The 20,203-nt window shown below is 37.7% G+C and overlaps 1 protein-coding gene and 3 long non-coding RNA genes across 4 annotated transcripts; all 4 read left to right on the top strand.

Annotated features, from left to right (window-relative positions):
• The first annotated feature begins 422 nt into the window (after positions 1-422).
• Positions 423-3,673, top strand: LOC137102598 (hepatic lectin-like). The gene is made up of 4 exons (XM_067482270.1): positions 423-1,674; positions 2,824-2,980; positions 3,090-3,214; positions 3,305-3,673. The coding sequence occupies exons 1-4, from the start codon at positions 1,448-1,450 to the stop codon at positions 3,510-3,512; spliced, it is 717 nt and encodes a 238-aa protein (XP_067338371.1). The 5' UTR covers positions 423-1,447; the 3' UTR covers positions 3,513-3,673.
• A 4,806-nt stretch (positions 3,674-8,479) lies between these two features.
• Positions 8,480-9,478, top strand: LOC137102476 (uncharacterized). The gene is made up of 3 exons (XR_010911234.1): positions 8,480-8,860; positions 9,097-9,216; positions 9,437-9,478. It is a non-coding gene; the product is annotated as an uncharacterized lncRNA (long non-coding RNA).
• Positions 9,479-12,382: 2,904 nt separating this feature from the next.
• Positions 12,383-16,500, top strand: LOC137102391 (uncharacterized). The gene is made up of 3 exons (XR_010911227.1): positions 12,383-12,560; positions 12,674-12,752; positions 15,805-16,500. It is a non-coding gene; the product is annotated as an uncharacterized lncRNA (long non-coding RNA).
• Positions 16,501-17,129: 629 nt separating this feature from the next.
• Positions 17,130-18,746, top strand: LOC137102429 (uncharacterized). Its single transcript, XR_010911231.1, has 3 exons — positions 17,130-17,275; positions 17,385-17,509; positions 17,600-18,746. It is a non-coding gene; the product is annotated as an uncharacterized lncRNA (long non-coding RNA).
• The last annotated feature ends 1,457 nt before the right edge of the window (positions 18,747-20,203 follow it).

The raw sequence follows: 20,203 nt of genomic DNA, 5'->3' as shown, positions 1-20,203 counted from the left end.
TTCCACGTTCTTCTACCACTGTACTATACCTACAATTCAGCACTTACACTAACTCAGTAATGTTCTGTACATCAAACATGAAAAAGGTTGTTTAATTCTCGTTCCCCTTAAAGTGTTTTTCTCTGAGCAAATAGAGTCAACAGCTGCTGTTTATTGATCCTGTTGCTTCTCTTTACTGCTGCCTGATCATCTGCTGATGTGTCCTTTTTTCTCTGTCTCCAACAGAAGATTCTGTCCCTGTCTTTCTCCCTCATCACTCTGCTGTTCATGTTTTGTTGACCTGATGCAGATTGGAAGGTGGCTACTGCACAAGTAATGTTAGAAAACATGTTTGCCTCCAGCTGCAAAGCTTTGTGTGTATGTGTGTGTGTGTGAGACTTGGAGAAGGAGAAGGGAGCTGGTCAAAGCACGATGTGACTGGGTCATTACAGGCGGCAGCACCTCACTGAACCTGGAGCAGCCAGATGACCAGTCCATGTCTGACTATCAAACACACAAACAGCAGCGTGATAGGGCGTCTAAAGATGTGCTCATATAAACTATTAATATCATCACAGTCAAACAGCAGAAGAAACAAACAAGTGTTTTCTGCTGTTGTTGGATAAACTTCATCTTTCAGCTTAAAGAGTTTAGATGTCAAGTTAAATTTTAAAATGTTTGGTACTGAAAACAGAAATACTTCCACAAGATTAAGACCATTTAAAAAATGAACTTCCTCTTCTTTAAGACCATAGTTTGAAGTTAATGAAGTCACATCCTGGAACTCACAGTAAAAGAACATTAAACAGCAGGTCAGTGTTTTTACTGCACAGGTTTCAGGTTTGTGCTGATTAGATTAAAACTTTATTTAATACTTAAAATGTTTCTCTTTAAGAAAAATTCCTCAGGACATAAAAACAAAAACATAATAACCATTACACAAACACACATAAAGACTATTTCTAAAGGGAATTAAATCTTCCAGCATCAATGTGCTGCTCTTCATCTGAATAATGAGGGGTTTAGAATCAGAGACCAGTTTGTCCTCATATGTATTTAGACAGTAACAGTTTTCATCAGTTGGTCTCTGTAGGCCACCACAGGGAATCTGAAATGACTTAATGAATATTAGTCACAGTGGTGATGGTCATGGAGACTAACAGCTGAAAGAGCTAAAGGATAAATTGTCTGTTTGTCTGTTTGTGCTATTAGCAAAATCTTTTGAATAAAAATGTGTGTTTCAGTGCTGAGGTGGAAAATCAGTATTTTTAATGCAACGAGTAAAAAGAAGTGTCTCAAATGTTTAACCTCAGAACTTGATTTGAAACAATCAGCAGCAACAAACTGAACCCTTCCAGAGAAAACAGATTTAGGGTGGAACTTTTTTCAATGGACAGTGTTTGATGAGGTAAAATCAGAAGGTTGTTATCATTTCTGATGACTGCTGCATTTTATAGAAGAGCTGCTGATGTTACTGTGTCCACCCTCTGAACTCTTCTGTGTTCTCACATGTGTCTCCTCTAAATGTTCAACAGGTGAAGCTGCTGCGAACAGAAGGTCAAAGGTCACATCAGAGAGAGTGGCCCTGCTGGTTCTCAGTGGTCTCCTGGCAGCTGCTGCCATTGTCATTTACCGTCTCTGTGAGTTTGTACAGTTTTATTCATGTAGTTGTAATTTAAAAATGATAAAGCAGCAGTAAGTAATAAACAAATTTGCTCTTTTGGAACAAAAACTCTTTTCAGTGAATTCTTATTAAATAATCATCATCATTATGATGTAATATTTGGGGCATCTGCAGCTCAGTTGGTAAAGGCAGTGGTCCACAGACTACAGGGTCAGGGGTTTGATCCCTGTCCCTGGTTATATGTCAAAGTGTCTCTGGGCAAGACACTGAACCCCTAACAGCCCATTCCCCTCCCCAGCTGTGCAGTGCTGGTCCAAGCCCAGTAGAAATTGGGGAGGGTTGCGTCAGGAAGAGCATCCAGAGTAAAAATTGCGCCAAATTAACATGTGGACAATGATCCGCTGTGGCGACACTGAACTAACAGGATAAGCAGAAAGGACAACAACAACATTGTGATTTAATATTTGAAGGTGTTTCTTCTACAGTAAATAACAAATTGTCATCACTGTATATTATAAAGAACTAACATTTACTGATTTTCAGCTTTTGATCACTTCCACAACAAGAAAATTCTTCAAACACTGAAAGATGAAAATGAAGCCATGAAGAAAAATCTCACAGGTCAGTTTGTCAGGGTTTGAAACTGTCTCATAACTTTACCAGGTGAACTCCAGATTTAATTTGGAGTTTTCAAAAAAAGACCATTTTTAGTTTATTTACAACAGATGATCAACAATAATCTATTTATCAACTTTTTATTTGGTTTCTACCTATTTGAAAAAACTAAACAATTGTTTTTGTTTTATCTGTTCAGGTTCATAAAAAAGTGATGATTCTGATGAAAAGAATTAATTTTAATCAGTCATTTATCTTCTTTCATAACAGAATGTCTCTCTGAAATAAATCAAGGCACCAGGCTGCAGCCTATGTGCCCAGAACCTACTGAAATTAATACTAGTAAGTTATGGATTTGTCTTTTTCACTTTTACAGATGATTAATAAACAACAGACACAGTGAGTCAGTCAGTGATGTATTTATGTTGCAGTAGTTCAGACTGTATACTGCAGTAACTGGAGTTGTGAGATAGTAAAACTGCATCTGTAAAAGAGAAAACTTCACTTTCTTTGATTGTCTCAGTTAAAACTCCAACTCTCTCTCTATGTGAATCAAACATAAAGAGTGATTCTGTCCCTTGACTGATGTCTTTGCTGTAAACTTTTACAGATGAACCATGTCAGAAGTGTGAAGAAGGCTGGGAGCTACATGGAGGAAAGTGTTATTATTTCTCCAACAAACCTTCATCCTGGAACCAGAGCAGAGAAGAATGTGTCCATCATGGAGGAGATCTGGTTAAGATCGACAGCAGAGAGGAGCAGGTATAAAACACTGCAGCAGCTTCATGTTCTCACATATTTGATCACATAAGTTTTATTATCTCAGCACAGAAAAGTCACAGAGTCATTTTCACCACCTCTGATTGTTCAGTCATTCCTGGTGGAACGTTTGAGAAACAAAATGAATGAATCTGAGGACAAGTTCTGGATCGGACTGACAGACTCAGAGGAAGAAGGCAGATGGTTGTGGGCAGACGGATCAGAACTGAACACAAGGTTAAACTGTTGTAAAAACATGTTTGTTTATTTTTAATCTCAGTTTTACCAGTTTTATTGACCCTGATCTTTATGTTTCACATCTTTTAGTTTGACTTTTTGGAACTTACAAGAGCCAGACAACTGGAATGGAACCAATGGGGAAAATCCTGATGGAGAGGACTGTGTGAGGATGGGGGAGAAAGGAGGAGCTGATGACCTGAAGTGTTGGTTTGATCAGTCCTGCAACAACCCTCACAAACTTTTATGTGAGAAAGCAGCACAAACTGGACGTTATGTTTGTAATTGTAGTTTGTAATACAGTGAAGCTTTAGTCATCAGCTCCATTAACAATCTCAGTACAGGATGCAGAACATGGAGCAATGCTGTTTCTAGAAAACTAATGTCACAAACAATGTGAGATGTTGCAAACATTTAAAGATCCAAACATTTTTAAATAAACAGGATTTTCTTCTTTTTCTAAAGATCCACAGGGAAAAATAAAAATACTTTGCTTTGAATCATTTTGTGTCTGATGTTTGTGCAGAGTCTGAATGTACAGGGGGAAATGTCTCTGAGTTTTTCTCACTTTCTCACAGATTTACAGCACAAATATGTTTTCTGAAACGTCAGTGAGAAGCTGGTGGGACAGGGATGGTTGGAAAATCAGAAGAACAGGTGCTCTAGAGGACTGGAGTTAATGACCAATGTTTTAATAGTTATTAATTAACTATGTTTGTCTATTTACTATCTAATTATCAGCAATTTCACTATAATAATGTTTCCTGAAAACATTTTTACAACTGGTGCTACAGTTCATAAAAAACTTAAAATGTAACCACAAAAGCCATTTGTGTGTATTTCTGGAGTTTTTTTTCCTTTGTGAACATTCTCCTCTATGTGTGAGGTCATTAATAGCTTTCTTCTTCCCTGTATCTCTTTCTTTCCTCCATCTCTCCCTTTCTTTCTTAAACTATGCCTCTCTTTGTTCAGGGTTTGCATCCTGGCATTTTCTGTATTGCCGTGCACTTTCTGCCGCACTCAGAGCCATGTCCTGAGAACAGCAATGATTTTATGTTTTTTAATTTACAAAATATTATCTACAGCAGATGTTTTCTATAAAATGTAACATAACATTTCTATAAATTACAATATTAACTTCAAATGAATGCTATGTCCACCCTGTCATATGTATGTCCACCCTATCGAGTCTAAGGGGCCGACAGGGTGGACATTTTGGATATTTTTCAATTAGCATATTACTTTACAACAAACTGTGACTAGTTAAATAGTTAGTCTGGTTGTTGAAGAGAATTTGGTATATTTAAACTCACATATTTTGAAAATATTGTATTTTACTCACTGCTAGTATATTTTATACCGACAGGGTGGACATGTTAAGCTTTGGCAAAACAAGTAAGCAAACTCATATGAATAAAATTTGTCAGTTGGAAAGTCAGCAGCTTATTCACCTCAGCAGTTGAAATTCCCGCCACTGAAGAGATAAAAAAAATCTGTTGTCCTGATGTCACTAATGGCCTTTTCTTAAAGGGGCAGATTCTGCAATACGACAGGGTGGACAACCATTCAAGGGACATGGACAGTGTTTTTATTACACATGATCAATACACTCAATGTGAGTAATATCTTATTTAACAAAATATTAATAAGAATTATTATTTTTTTGACTGGACTATTTTATTCTTATTCAGATTTAATGAGCAATGCCTGGGACATAGCAAAATAACATACATCCTCTTATACAAAACAAAAAAATATCTTGAAAATGTATCTAAAGAGCCAAGTAATGCTTCTGTTATGAATAAAAAAAACTTACCCTAATACAACACACCCTTCATAGTCATTTGTATGTTAAGTTATCATGGCAAATGAGTTACTTATGTTCAGGACACCAAAAGGCACCTTACAGTGATATTTACCTTTTAATACAACTGGTGCTACAGTTCATAAATACGATAAAACAATTTAGACATAAATTGATTAAAATGTAACCACTGTGTATCATGTTGTGTGTAGTAGTGTGAGTATTTATACTATTGTGAGTACGCAAATCCTGTCTCCTAAAGCTCACGGTGAACAGATGGGGCTGCAGGTCTGGTTAGAAATCAAAATGACACAAGTACATTTACAGCATGTACCTAGTACTTCAACTTAGTAGTTCTTTTTACCAAGTACTTGCACCTTTGCTTGTGAACTTCCCCTCATGATCAAAAAGGAAAAACAGTTAGGGCCAGTAAAAACAGCTAAAGAACACAAGGTGGCAGCACATCTACATCTGCTTTACAAAGGCTGTATGACAATAGAGTTTTGTCCGTCCATTATCTGTAACTGTTACAAAAAATGATCTTTAACTGTCATGGGGGGCTGGAGCCTGTCCCAAGCTGTCATAGGGCGAGAGGATGGGTGCAGCATGGACAGTTCTCCAGTCTATCTCACAGTGAGACATACAGAGACAGACAACCATTCCCACTTTTAGAGTCACCAATTAACCTAAAACGCACGTCTTTGGGAGGAAACCAACACAACCATGCAAACATACAAATTCAACACAAAAAGGCCACGTTCAGCCGGGGAGCAAATCAGCAAACTTCCAGCTGTGAGGTGGCAGCTACAACTGTGCTGCCCGAGTTTTGTTCCAACCTAAACAAAAATCCTCTCTAATAAATGTCAGCAGTAACCTTGTTGTTACAGACTAGAAACTGTGAATTAAAACTCGTTTAATTCAAACACTGCAAAACCTATGTTTGGGGAAGTAGAGCCTTGTTTCTATTTTTGACTGGGACTTTTTTCTACAGAGATCTGTCGGATCTGTGACACTGATCGTCACTTGTTAAAGTGACATGTTGGTTTGTGCTTCACAGTACTGTTAATTTACAATAAAACTCCTAAAGACACAAGAAGAAGAAAGGTGAGTTCTGAATATAATGCTCACGATTTCACCATTGTCTTCATAAATAGTAAAACAATATTTTTGAATTGACAACTTTACCACGTGAACTACAGACTTAATTTTTTTTTTAAATAATCATTTCCAACAGATGATCAATTTTAATCTATTTTATCAACTTTTTATTTGCTTCCTGACATTTTGGAAGTGTCAGTCCACTTGTGTACTTTACTTTGCAGTAAAGATAGTTGAGTTCCTTTGATAGTAATCAGATTTTGATCATTTCCAAACTGATAAAACTCTTCAAAAAATGAAAAATTAAAACAAAGACATGAAGAAAAATCTCAGTTTGTCATAGTTGTCTTACAACTTTACCAGGTAACAAGGTTCAGAGTTTTTTTTTTTTCTATACTAATTTCCAACAGATGATCAATATCAATCTATTTTTCATTGTTTTGTTTTCTTTTCTGCTCATTTGATTGAAGTGTGAACAAAATTTAGCAAATGATTAATAATTAAAAATAATTAAAATTAAATCCAAACCATTACAGAAATCCTTAAAAAATATCTCACAGCAGACACCTTCCCCACATTTAAACAGGCTCTAGTTGCCAACTACTGGAAATAGCGTCATCCTTTTAATCCATGTGAACTACCAGATCCTCCTGTCCACACTCTCTGACTTTGGCATCACTGGTGCAGCTCTGGCCTGGCTCAGGTCTTATCCATCTGGATGAATCTTCAAGGTTTCTTGACAGGGGCACATTTCAAACCCTCACAGCTTCTCCACCTGTGTGCTGCAGGTCATCCCTGCCTTCCATAGTCCACTTACTCAGATTTTCCTATTGTCGTGCAGGAGACACAAGGCTCCCCTTGTCCTTTCCACTTGATGTCCGTTTGGATGAGAGGGGAACATCTTCAACTCAATCCCCCCCAAGACTGTGAGATGCCAACACACACAGGAAACAAATGGGCCGCTACATTACTGTAGCCCCTGATGAATCGTCTGTAAAAGTTTGCAAAGTCTAAGAACCTGTGCAACTGTTTCCGGTCTGTGGCAACTGTCCTTATGTAGCCCGTCTACTCTCTTTTAGGTGTATGAGGGGCCCTGAGTTCTTTTACTTAGCTCTAAACACAATTTTAATTACTTGAATATTTTTATAGTCTTGAGTTTCACCCGTAAAAGCAGATTAATACTAACTTCAAATACACTAGTTTACTCCCCTTTAAGAAAACTTTTTAGAACTATCTGAAATCATTGAAGCAAGGAGAACTGCGGGGAGACATACAGACACAAGATAAAAAAACAAAGAGACAGAAACAAATAAAATCTTAATTAAAGAAACAAAAAACCTAACTTCTGACAAAGACAGAAGTTCTAGTCTCAGCCAGACCTTCAGTACAGCATCCACACCAAGTTAGGAACCTCAGTGATTGTCTCTACAAAGTCCGGGGTCATCAATGATGACCAAGTGAGTTTTACTGATCTCTTAGGCAGCAGATTTGACTTCTACAACATCAGAACCTCTGGTGGTCCCTACACCACACAGTAAAAGATCCTGAGCAAACCTCTTCAGTTCAGTGGTCCATCACTGTGGAACAAGCCACCACAGTCTGCAGCCTGACTGCCAGTATTTAAGAAGACAAAACTTCCTATGCACTTAAACTATTAAAATAAAATTCCAATCTGTCAGATCCAGCATGTGTGTCTCATGAAACAGAAACATTTCTTCTCATAGCACCGTGCTTTTGAATCATTTTGTTTTATTTAAACAGATAAACTGTATTAAACATCGGAAAAAAAGCAGTGAAGGAAAACTAAACTTCCTTCCTTCCTAAAAGTCCTAATTATGATGCTCTTTTGGTTATTTTTACCATTTTCACAAACAGATGTGTGATCTATGAAAAAAGTTTTGTTATTTGTCATTTGAGTGTGATTGAAACTGACAGCACACATAATTTAAAAGTCAACAAGGAAATGACAACAAAAGACAGAACTGTCAGCAGACTCTGGGTAAGAAGTTGTAGCAAAAAGAGGAAACCAAATGAGGTAATTTTGCTTTGGGGCGACTTGGTCAATGTGGTATAGTCCCAATACAGTAACAGTAATAATAATTATAGTAAGAAGAAGATGAAGAATAGTTACATTCTGTATTGGAACATGGGCTGTGTTCATACTGACATAATGAAAGTTCAAGTGTAGTAAATAGAAGTTTGTTGATATTATAATAAATTATTAATAGTGAGCAAATCGATATGTACACAGTGTTTTTTTCTGTGCCAAACACTATGAGTCTGAAAACAGTGAAGGTTGAAGCTGTGAAGGTGGTGGTGGGTGGTTCTATACTTTATGGTATAGGGGAGGAGATATAATCATACCCTGATCCTTTTGACCCTAAAGGTGTAGATGGGGGAGGGGACTGTGTCTCTGCTCTGCTGACCCACAGTAGAATTTGTCTACAGCTCATTGTAGTCTCATTTTAGTTTTTCTTTTACCAAAAGATCCGTGAGTTTTTTGTTCAAATGTTTATTGTAGAAATTAAATGTCTGTGACAATATTAATACACTGTGGTTCCTGTGTCAAAACACAATGGGAGGACACGTTATTAAATCTTTACCATTTTCTGTCTTTTTGACCTTTTCAGCAGCTTCCCAACAAGTGGAGTCAAACAAAAGGTCAAAGGTCACATCAGACAGAGTGCCCCTGCTGGTCCTCAGTGTTCTCCTCACAGCTGCTGTCATTGGTCTCTGCGTTGTCTGTGAGTTGTGTCGTTACGTGGAAATTGACTTTAGGGGACATTTAACAAACAAAACCAAAGAAATTCTTGTTCTTATTTGTGTTGTTCTGGAATGAAACCTAGTGCAGTTCATACACTGTCACTTCCAGACATTTTGGAAGTGTCAGTCCACTTGAATACTTTACTTTGCAGTAAAGATACTTGGGGGATGTGATACAAGGTGCTGTGATCTATGTGGTTTCTTTGTTGTTAATCAGGTTTTGATAATTTTCAAACCAAGAAAATTCTTCAAACACTGAAAGAAAACAATGAAACAATGATGAAAACTCTTCAAACATTGAAGAATGAAAACGAAGCCATGAAGAAAAATCTCACAGGTAAGACTTTCAGGGTTTGAATCTGTACAACAATCTTTCATCTTTATTTCCAACAAATGACCAACATAAATGTATTTTTTATTAACTTTTTGTTTGTTTTCTGATCTGCTCATTTGAAAAAAATGCAAACAATAGTTTTTTTTCTGTTCTTAAAAAAAGTGATGATTCTGAAAAAAAGATTTAATTTTAATCAGTAATTTATATTCTTCCATAACAAAAGGTCTGCAGCCTATGTGCCCAGGACCTACTGAAGTTAATACTAGTAAGTTATGGATTTGTCTTTTTCACAGATGATTAATAAACAGTGATAAATAACAGACACAGTGAGTCAGTCAGTGATGTATTTATGTTGCACTAGTTCAGACTGTATACTGCTGTAACTGGAGTTGTGAGATAGTAAAACTGCATCTGTAAAAGAGAAAACTTCACTTTCTCTGATTGTCTCAGTTAAAACTCAAACTCTCTCTCTATGTGAATCAAACATAAAGAGTGATTCTGTCCCCTGACTGATGTCTTTGCTGTAAACTTTTACAGATGAACCATGTCAGAAGTGTGAAGAAGGCTGGGAGCTACATGGAGGAAAGTGTTATTATTTCTCCAACAAACCTTCATCCTGGAAGCAGAGCAGAGAAGAATGTGTCCATCATGGAGGAGATCTGGTTAAGATCGACAGCACAGAGGAGCAGGTATAAAACACTGCAGCAGCTTCATATTCTCACATATTTGATCACATAAGTTTTATTATCTCAGCACAGAAAAGTCACAGAGTCATTTTCACCACCTCGGATTGTTCAGTCATTCCTGGAGAAACATTTGAGAAACAAAATGAATTAATCTGAGGACAAGTTCTGGATCGGACTGACAGACTCACGGGAAGAAGACAGATGGTTGTGGGTGGACGGATCAGAACTGAACACAAGGTTTAACTGATGTAAAAACGATTTTCTTTTCTAAAATCCACATTTGTGGTTTTATTGATTTAGTCCTTTCTGTTTCACATATTTTAGTTTGAGGATTTGGAGCGGAAAAGAGCCAGACAACTTTAAAGGAAAAAGTGGGGAAAATCCTGATGGAGAGGACTGTGTGAGGATGGGGGAGAAAGGAGGATGTGTTGTCTTACATCATTTGTTCAGTCAGTGAGAAGCTGAAGCTGATGACCAATGTTCTAACCAGTTAAATCTCTTGATGCACAGAAAAAACTGCAGTTTTCAAAGACGAGTACATTTTATAAAATTACCACATGTAAAAAAAGACCAGAGGACAAAGACAAATACTGAAGAATCAACAGACTTTTAGTGATGATTTTTTGTGTTCTCATTTTAAAAACTTGAAAATGTTCCATTGCAAACATTTAGACAAAGATGCTACAGTTCATAAAAACAATACAATGATTTAGACATAAATTAATTGTAGATATATCATTGTTGTATCATGTTGTGTGTAGTGAATTTGAGTATTTATGAGTAAACCAATCCTGCGGGTTTGGTTTGAGAAGTGTCAGCTATAGAAACAAGTAAAACATAAGTAAATATTCAGAAATCTGGTTTTTGAAGTGATTCTCTGCTTGAATATTACATTTAACAAGACCTGAACATTTTAGATTTCTGCAGGAACTTTGTTTATGAAACACATGTGGAACAAATCTGAACCAGACTTTACATTCATAGTATCAACATTAATAATATTTCAAATATTTTGTTTTCTTTGTGAAGTACTATGGTACAACATGTACATTTTGGAGCATTTAGTACTTTAACTTGGGAAATGAATTTAAATGGGTACATCAACCACTACTGGAGCAGTTTGTTAGCAACTACTTCCCCCTTTGTTTGAGTACTGACTAACTAAAAACTAAAAGTCTTTGTGTCCGTAAAAAAGGTAAAAACAACCATAAAAAAGAAAGTAGCAGTTTAGTTACAAGCTAAATAAAAATAATGTGTAATAAATGTCAGTGACCTTTTTACAGAATATGAAGTGTGAAGCAAGAAACAGCATAAACCTGAGTTTGGGGAAGTATTTCTTGTCCATCTTTGACTTTACCATCAGTTTTAAGGGTTTTTTGGACAGGAAACTGATCTTTGACACTGATGGTGTTAAACACCCATGTTACACCCATGTCACACCACTCCTTAGATTTCTACACTGGCTTCCTGTAGCTGCTCACATCAGGTTCAAAGCTCTGTCTCTTGCTCACAGGGTGGTTAATTTGACAGTTCCCGCTTACCTCAACTCACTCACTTAAGTCTACAATCCTTCTCGCCCGCTGCGATCTGCCAACGAACGACGTTTGGTGGTCCCAGCACCGCACAGAAGACACCAAGCAAAACTGTTTAGCGCAATGATTCCACGATGGTGGAACGAGCTACCAAACTCTGCACGCTCAGCAGAATCTCTCCCAATATTCAAAAAACTGCTGAAAACAAAACTCTTCCGCATCTTCCTATATACTTAAATCTCTTTAAAAAAAATAAATAAATAAAATTCCTTTCTGCTCTTTCTTGCACTTGCATCTCATGAACTGTGAACACTTTTCTGATAGGATTTTGCTTTGATGTTTTCTCCTTGACTTAGATTTTGCTGCCTTGTAACTCACTTGTAAGTCGCTTTGGATAAAAGCATCTGCTAAATGACAAAATGTAAATGTAATGTAAATGTAAGAACAAAAATCCACAGTTTGTCTAATCTGTCTCTTCCACACACACACTGAGACCAAGGAGCTGAAGAGCAACCTGTCCCAGGTGGGACTGGCTGACCTGTAGGGAGGGGGGAAGCCTAACAAGCCTCACCTGATACATGGTATCAACATCATCCATAGTGTTTGAAGTTACTTTGTGGAGTACTTACACTTTTGTACTTTAACTGCATTTTTAAGCATGTACTTAGTAGGTAAACAACTTAAATGGTTACATCTACTAGTGATGAAGTAGTTTTTTAAAGAGTTTCTGTTTTTCCCCTCATGAATAAAAAAGCAGAAGTGTTACGGTCAAGACAAACATAAAAACAAAAAGTGGCAGCACATCTACATCTGCTTTGCAAAGTTTGTTTGTAAAAATAAAACAGGTTTATTTCAAGCTAAATAAAAATAATTTCTAATAAATGTCATCATAAACCTTGTTGTAAAGAACAAAAACTATTAAAACTTGTTTAATTCAAAAACTTGAGCACACGAGTTGCTCAAGTTTTTGAATTAAACAAGTGGGGAAGTAGATTATCATCAGTACTTTTTCTACAGTAACCTATCAGGTCTGTGACACTGACGCTCACTTTGTGTTAAAGTGAAGTGTTGATATGTGCTTCACATGACTGTTAATTTAAAATAAAAAGACGGGAGAAGAAGAAGAAAGGTGAGTTCTGAATATGTTGCTCATGATTTCAGCTGTCCAGGAGGACACACTGGACAGGTCCCCAGTCTGTCAGATATTTGTTAAATGTTGTTAAATGGTGTTTTTTGTTGCAGAGAAAGTCTCCACTGAAGGCAGGATCCTGAAGACTGAGCACAATGAGCTACAGAGAAGGCAACAAGCAGGAATGTGACGGTAAGTCAGTGTGAAGAAGAACTGGGAGGGAAACAAGCATCGAGTGAATTTAAGTCAGAATCCACATTAATGAAGTGACAGAGAAAAGCAGCTGACTGAGGATCAGTGAGTCAATTAACCTGATTTTTAGTGTCAGTCTTTGTAAAGGATGATGGTTCTGATGTGTGAGGTCGACTGACACTGTTGGTTTTGATGCAGGAAATCTAATAATTATTTTCCTTTGCTATTTTTAATCTTTAGAACAAACCTCGAAGGTGTGAATGTTTTAGAAACTGGACGATCAAAAGAGAAAATGATCAGTAAATTAATCCTTAATAAAAGTAAACTATTCACCCACTGTCCTGCACAAGATTGTTAAAATTCACCTCAGCTACAACAGTAAAGTGCTGCTGATACTTTCTGCATGAGTAAAAATTTTCAGTACTTTTAATACTTTATTTACATTTTCCTGATTAAACCTACAAGTGTGGGACTTGTTGTTGTAATGGAGTATTTTACAGTTTTATTAGAATTAGTTCTTCTACCACTGTACTTCTTCTTTTCCTTTCGGCTGTTCCCTTTCAGGTGACGCCACAGCAAATCATGTGCCTCCATCTAACTCTGTCCTCTGCATCCTCTTCACTCACACCAACTAACTTCATGTCCTCTCTCACTACATCCATAAATCTCCTCTTTGGTCTTCCTCTAGACCTCCTGCCTGGCAGCTCCAACCTCAGCATCCTTCTTCTGATATATTCACAGTTTCTCCTCTGAACATGTCCAAACCACCTCAACCTGTCTTCTCTGACTTTATCTCCGAAACATCTAATATGAGCTGTCCCTCTGATGTCCTCATTCCTGATCCTGTCCATCCTCGTCACTCCCAAAGAGAACCTCAACATCTTAAGCTCTGCTACCTCCAGCTCTGCCTCCTGTCTTTTCTTCAGTGCCATTGTCTCTAAGTCCAACAACATCGCTGGTCTCACCACCGTCTTGAACACCTTTCCTTTCATTCTCGCTGATATTCTTTTATCACACAACACACCTGACACTTTTCTCCACCCGTTCCAACCTGCCTGCACTCGCCTCTTCACCTCCTGCCTGGCAGCTCCAACCTCGGCCTCCTTATCTCCACCGGTTCCAACCTGCCTGCACTCGCCTCTTCACCTCTTTTTCACACTCTCCGTTGCTCTGAACCGTTGACCCTAAGTACTTAAAGTCCTGCACCTTCTTCACCTCTGCTCCCTGTAACCTCACCATTCCACCTGGGTCCCTCTCATTGACACACATGTATTCTGTCTTGCTGCGGCTAAGCTTCATTCCTCTGTTTTCCAGAGCAGACCTCCACCTCTCTAGATTGTCCTCCACCTGCTCCCTGCTCTCACTACAAATCACAATGTCATCTGCAAACATCATAGTCCAGGGAGATTCCTGTCTAACCTCATCTGTCAGTCTGTCCATCACCAGAACATCTCCCTGTGCTCCTGTCTACTCTCTTCAGTCCTCTCAGTGTCCCACTTCTTCTTAGCTAACCTCTTTCTCTGTATACACTGCTGAACTTCCACGTTCTTCTACCACTGTACTATACCTACAATTCAGCACTTACACTAACTCAGTAATGTTCTGTACATCAAACATGAAAAAGGTTGTTTAATTCTCGTTCCCCTTAAAGTGTTTTTCTCTGAGCAAATAGAGTCAACAGCTGCTGTTTATTGATCCTGTTGCTTCTCTTTACTGCTGCCTGATCATCTGCTGATGTGTCCTTTTTTCTCTGTCTCCAACAGAAGATTCTGTCCCTGTCTTTCTCCCTCATCACTCTGCTGTTCATGTTTTGTTGACCTGATGCAGATTGGAAGGTGGCTACTGCACAAGTAATGTTAGAAAACATGTTTGCCTCCAGCTGCAAAGCTTTGTGTGTATGTGTGTGTGTGTGAGACTTGGAGAAGGAGAAGGGAGCTGGTCAAAGCACGATGTGACTGGGTCATTACAGGCGGCAGCACCTCACTGAACCTGGAGCAGCCAGATGACCAGTCCATGTCTGACTATCAAACACACAAACAGCAGCGTGATAGGGCGTCTAAAGATGTGCTCATATAAACTATTAATATCATCACAGTCAAACAGCAGAAGAAACAAACAAGTGTTTTCTGCTGTTGTTGGATAAACTTCATCTTTCAGCTTAAAGAGTTTAGATGTCAAGTTAAATTTTAAAATGTTTGGTACTGAAAACAGAAATACTTCCACAAGATTAAGACCATTTAAAAAATGAACTTCCTCTTCTTTAAGACCATAGTTTGAAGTTAATGAAGTCACATCCTGGAACTCACAGTAAAAGAACATTAAACAGCAGGTCAGTGTTTTTACTGCACAGGTTTCAGGTTTGTGCTGATTAGATTAAAACTTTATTTAATACTTAAAATGTTTCTCTTTAAGAAAAATTCCTCAGGACATAAAAACAAAAACATAATAACCATTACACAAACACACATAAAGACTATTTCTAAAGGGAATTAAATCTTCCAGCATCAATGTGCTGCTCTTCATCTGAATAATGAGGGGTTTAGAATCAGAGACCAGTTTGTCCTCATATGTATTTAGACAGTAACAGTTTTCATCAGTTGGTCTCTGTAGGCCACCACAGGGAATCTGAAATGACTTAATGAATATTAGTCACAGTGGTGATGGTCATGGAGACTAACAGCTGAAAGAGCTAAAGGATAAATTGTCTGTTTGTCTGTTTGTGCTATTAGCAAAATCTTTTGAATAAAAATGTGTGTTTCAGTGCTGAGGTGGAAAATCAGTATTTTTAATGCAACGAGTAAAAAGAAGTGTCTCAAATGTTTAACCTCAGAACTTGATTTGAAACAATCAGCAGCAACAAACTGAACCCTTCCAGAGAAAACAGATTTAGGGTGGAACTTTTTTCAATGGACAGTGTTTGATGAGGTAAAATCAGAAGGTTGTTATCATTTCTGATGACTGCTGCATTTTATAGAAGAGCTGCTGATGTTACTGTGTCCACCCTCTGAACTCTTCTGTGTTCTCACATGTGTCTCCTCTAAATGTTCAACAGGTGAAGCTGCTGCGAACAGAAGGTCAAAGGTCACATCAGAGAGAGTGGCCCTGCTGGTTCTCAGTGGTCTCCTGGCAGCTGCTGCCATTGTCATTTACCGTCTCTGTGAGTTTGTACAGTTTTATTCATGTAGTTGTAATTTAAAAATGATAAAGCAGCAGTAAGTAATAAACAAATTTGCTCTTTTGGAACAAAAACTCTTTTCAGTGAATTCTTATTAAATAATCATCATCATTATGATGTAATATTTGGGGCATCTGCAGCTCAGTTGGTAAAGGCAGTGGTCCACAGACTACAGGGTCAGGGGTTTGATCCCTGTCCCTGGTTATATGTCAAAGTGTCTCTGGGCAAGACACTGAACCCCTAACAGCCCATTCCCCTCCCCAGCTGTGCAGTGCCAAACCCGTTAGAAATTGGGGAGGGTTGCACCAGGAAGGACATACAGAGTAAAAATTGTGCCAAATCAACATGTGGACAATGATCCGCTGTGGCGACACTGAAGTCACAGCATAAGCAGAAAGGAGAACAACAAAATTGTGATGTAATATTTGAAGGTGTTTCTTCTACAGTAAATAACAAATTGTCATCACTGTATATTATAAAGAACTAACATTTACTGATTTTCAGCTTTTGATAACTTCCACAACAAGAAAATTCTTCAAACACTGAAAGATGAAAATGAAGCCATGAAGAAAAATCTCACAGGTCAGTTTGTCAGGGTTTGAAACTGTCTCATAACTTTACCAGGTGAACTCCAGATTTAATTTGGAGTTTTCAAAAAAAGACCATTTTTAGTTTATTTACAACAGATGATCAACAATAATCTATTTATCAACTTTTTATTTGGTTTCTACCTATTTGAAAAAACTAAACAATTGTTTTTGTTTTATCTGTTCAGGTTCATAAAAAAGTGATGATTCTGATGAAAAGAATTAATTTTAATCAGTCATTTATCTTCTTTCATAACAGAATGTCTCTCTGAAATAAATCAAGGCACCAGGCTGCAGCCTATGTGCCCAGAACCTACTGAAATTAATACTAGTAAGTTATGGATTTGTCTTTTTCACTTTTACAGATGATTAATAAACAGTAATAAATAACAGACACAGTGAGTCAGTCAGTGATGTATTTATGTTGCAGTAGTTCAGACTGTATACTGCAGTAACTGGAGTTGTGAGATAGTAAAACTGCATCTGTAAAAGAGAAAACTTCACTTTCTCTGATTGTCTCAGTTAAAACTCCAACTCTCTCTCTATGTGAATCAAACATAAAGAGTGATTCTGTCCCTTGACTGATGTCTTTGCTGTAAACTTTTACAGATGAACCATGTCAGAAGTGTGAAGAAGGCTGGGAGCTACATGGAGGAAAGTGTTATTATTTCTCCAACAAACCTTCATCCTGGAACCAGAGCAGAGAAGAATGTGTCCATCATGGAGGAGATCTGGTTAAGATCGACAGCAGAGAGGAGCAGGTATAAAACACTGCAGCAGCTTCATGTTCTCACATATTTGATCACATAAGTTTTATTATCTCAGCACAGAAAAGTCACAGAGTCATTTTCACCACCTCTGATTGTTCAGTCATTCCTGGTGGAACGTTTGAGAAACAAAATGAATGAATCTGAGGACAAGTTCTGGATCGGACTGACAGACTCAGAGGAAGAAGGCAGATGGTTGTGGGCGGACGGATCAGAACTGAACACAAGGTTTAACTGTTGTAAAAACCAGTTTGTTTATTTTTAATCTCAGTTTTACCAGTTTTATTGACCCTGATCTTTATGTTTCACATCTTTTAGTTTGACTTTTTGGAACTTACAAGAGCCAGACAACTGGAATGGAACCAATGGGGAAAATCCTGATGGAGAGGACTGTGTGAGGATGGGGGAGAAAGGAGCTGTTGAACTGAAGTGTTGGTTTGATCAGTCCTGCAACAACCCTCACAAACTTTTATGTGAGAAAGCAGCACAACCTGGATGTTATGTTTGTAATTGTAGTTTGTAATACAGTGAAGCTTTAGTCATCAGCTCCATTAACAATCTCAGTACAGGATGCAGAACATGGAGCAATGCTGTTTCTAGAAAACTAATGTCACAAACAATGTGAGATGTTGCAAACATTTAAAGATCCAAACATTTTTAAATAAACAGGATTTTCTTCTTTTTCTAAAGATCCACAGTGAAAAATAAAAATACTTTGCTTTGAATCATTTTGTGTCTGATGTTTGTGCAGAGTCTGAATGTACAGGGGAAAATGTCTCTGAGTTTTTCTCACTTTCTCACAGATTTACAGCACAAATATGTTTTCTGAAACGTCAGTGAGAAGCTGGTGGGACAGGGATGGTTGGAAAATCAGAAGAACAGGTGCTCTAGAGGACTGGAGTTAATGACCAATGTTTTAATAGTTATTAATTAACTATGTTTGTCTATTTACTATCTAATTATCAGCAATTTCACTATAATAATGTTTCCTGAAAACATTTTTACAACTGGTGCTACAGTTCATAAAAAACTTAAAATGTAACCACTGTGTGTCATGTTGTGTGTATTAGTGTGAGTATTTATACTATTGTGAGTACGCAAATCCTGTCTCCTAAAGCTCACGGTGAACAGATGGGGCTGCAGGTCTGGTTAGAAATCAAAATAACACAAGTACATTTACAGCATGTACCTAGTACTTCAACTTAGTAGTTCTTTTTACCAAGTACTTGCACCTTTGCTTGTGAACTTCCCCTCATGATCAAAAAGGAAAAACAGTTAGGGCCAGTAAAAACAGCTAAAGAACACAAGGTGGCAGCACATCTACATCTGCTTTACAAAGGCTGTATGACAATAGAGTTTTGTCCGTCCATTATCTGTAACTGTTACAAAAAATGATCTTTAACTGTCATGGGGGGCTGGAGCCTGTCCCAAGCTGTCATAGGGCGAGAGGATGGGTGCAGCATGGACAGTTCTCCAGTCTATCTCACAGTGAGACATACAGAGACAGACAACCATTCCCACTTTTAGAGTCACCAATTAACCTATTTGTTAGGAAACCAACACAAGCATGCAAACATACCAACTCCACACAGAAAGGCCACGTTCAGCCGAGGAGCAAATCAGCAACCTTCCAGCTGTGAGGTGGCAGCACTAACCACTCCACAACTGTGCTGCCCGAGTTTTGTTTCAACCTAAACAAAAATCCTCTCTAATAAATGTCAGCAGTAAACTTGTTGTTACAGACTAGAAACTGTGAATTAAAACTCGTTTAATTCAAACACTGCAAAAACCTGTGTTTGGGGAAGTAGAGCCTTGTTTCTATTTTTGACTGGGACTTTTTTCTACAGAGATCTGTCGGATCTGTGACACTGATCGTCACTTGTTAAAGTGACATGTTTTTATGTGCTTCACAGTACTGTTAATTTACAATAAAACTCCTAAAGAAACAAGAAGAAGAAAGGTGAGTTCTGAATATGATGCTAACGATTTCACCATTGTCTTCATAAACAGTAAAACAATATTTTTAAATTGATTATTCTTTAGAGTTGAACATCCATACATCCATTTTCCAAACCACTTATCCTGTTTTAGGGTCACGGGGGGATGGAGCATATCCCATCTGTTACTGGGCGAGAGACACTATTCACCCTGGACAGGTCCCCAGTCTGTCAGAAATTAGTTAAATGGTGTTAAATGGTGTTTTTTTGTTGCAGAGAAAGTTTCCACTGGATCAAAGAAGTGCAAGCACTAACAGGTCACAAAGTAACAGGAAATAAGGATAAAACCCAAAAATACCAGTGAGAGAGAACTAAGAAATGATCTGCAACAGTGATGGGAAAAACAGGATACACATATACAGGATAACTGTGGGAACTGTGTGGAAACAGTAAACAACATAACTAAGCAAACTTATTCAAACAATCTGAGTCCTCAAACAAATGCAGACAGAGAGGGACAAACAAAAAGCCAAACCTCAGACCAGAAACAGAGGAAACAAAGTCCAAAGACAGGGGTCAGGCAAACAGGAGAGCACAAAGTCCAGGAGCATAAGTAGACGAAGGAGAAGGCTTTCACAGTCCACAAACACAGAAGTACTAACTGCTGAGAAGGTGAGAGGAGAACTGGTTTGATGAGTGGTTAAGCTATTGGGAGAAACTATGAGAACAGGAAGCTGCTACGAGTGACTACAAAATAAGAGGAACAGGAAGTGAAGTTGGTGAAACTAAGACAAACTGAAGCTCATGACCAACAGTAAAGTTAGTTTTTTTATGTAGTGGAGATTAACAAAAATTATAAGTAATAAACAAATGTGACTATTTGTTCTTTTGGAACCAAAAAGCTTTTCAGTGAATTCTTATTAAATGAACATCATCACTGTGATGTAATATTTGAAGGATTTTCTTCTACAGTAAATAACCTTCT

The sequence above is a fragment of the Channa argus genome, chromosome 1 (genome assembly GCF_033026475.1).
Source record: "Channa argus isolate prfri chromosome 1, Channa argus male v1.0, whole genome shotgun sequence".
Lineage (NCBI taxonomy): Eukaryota > Metazoa > Chordata > Actinopteri > Anabantiformes > Channidae > Channa > Channa argus.
The sequence above is the reverse complement of the archived record's forward strand: the minus strand, read 5'-3'. Positions and strand labels throughout refer to the sequence as shown.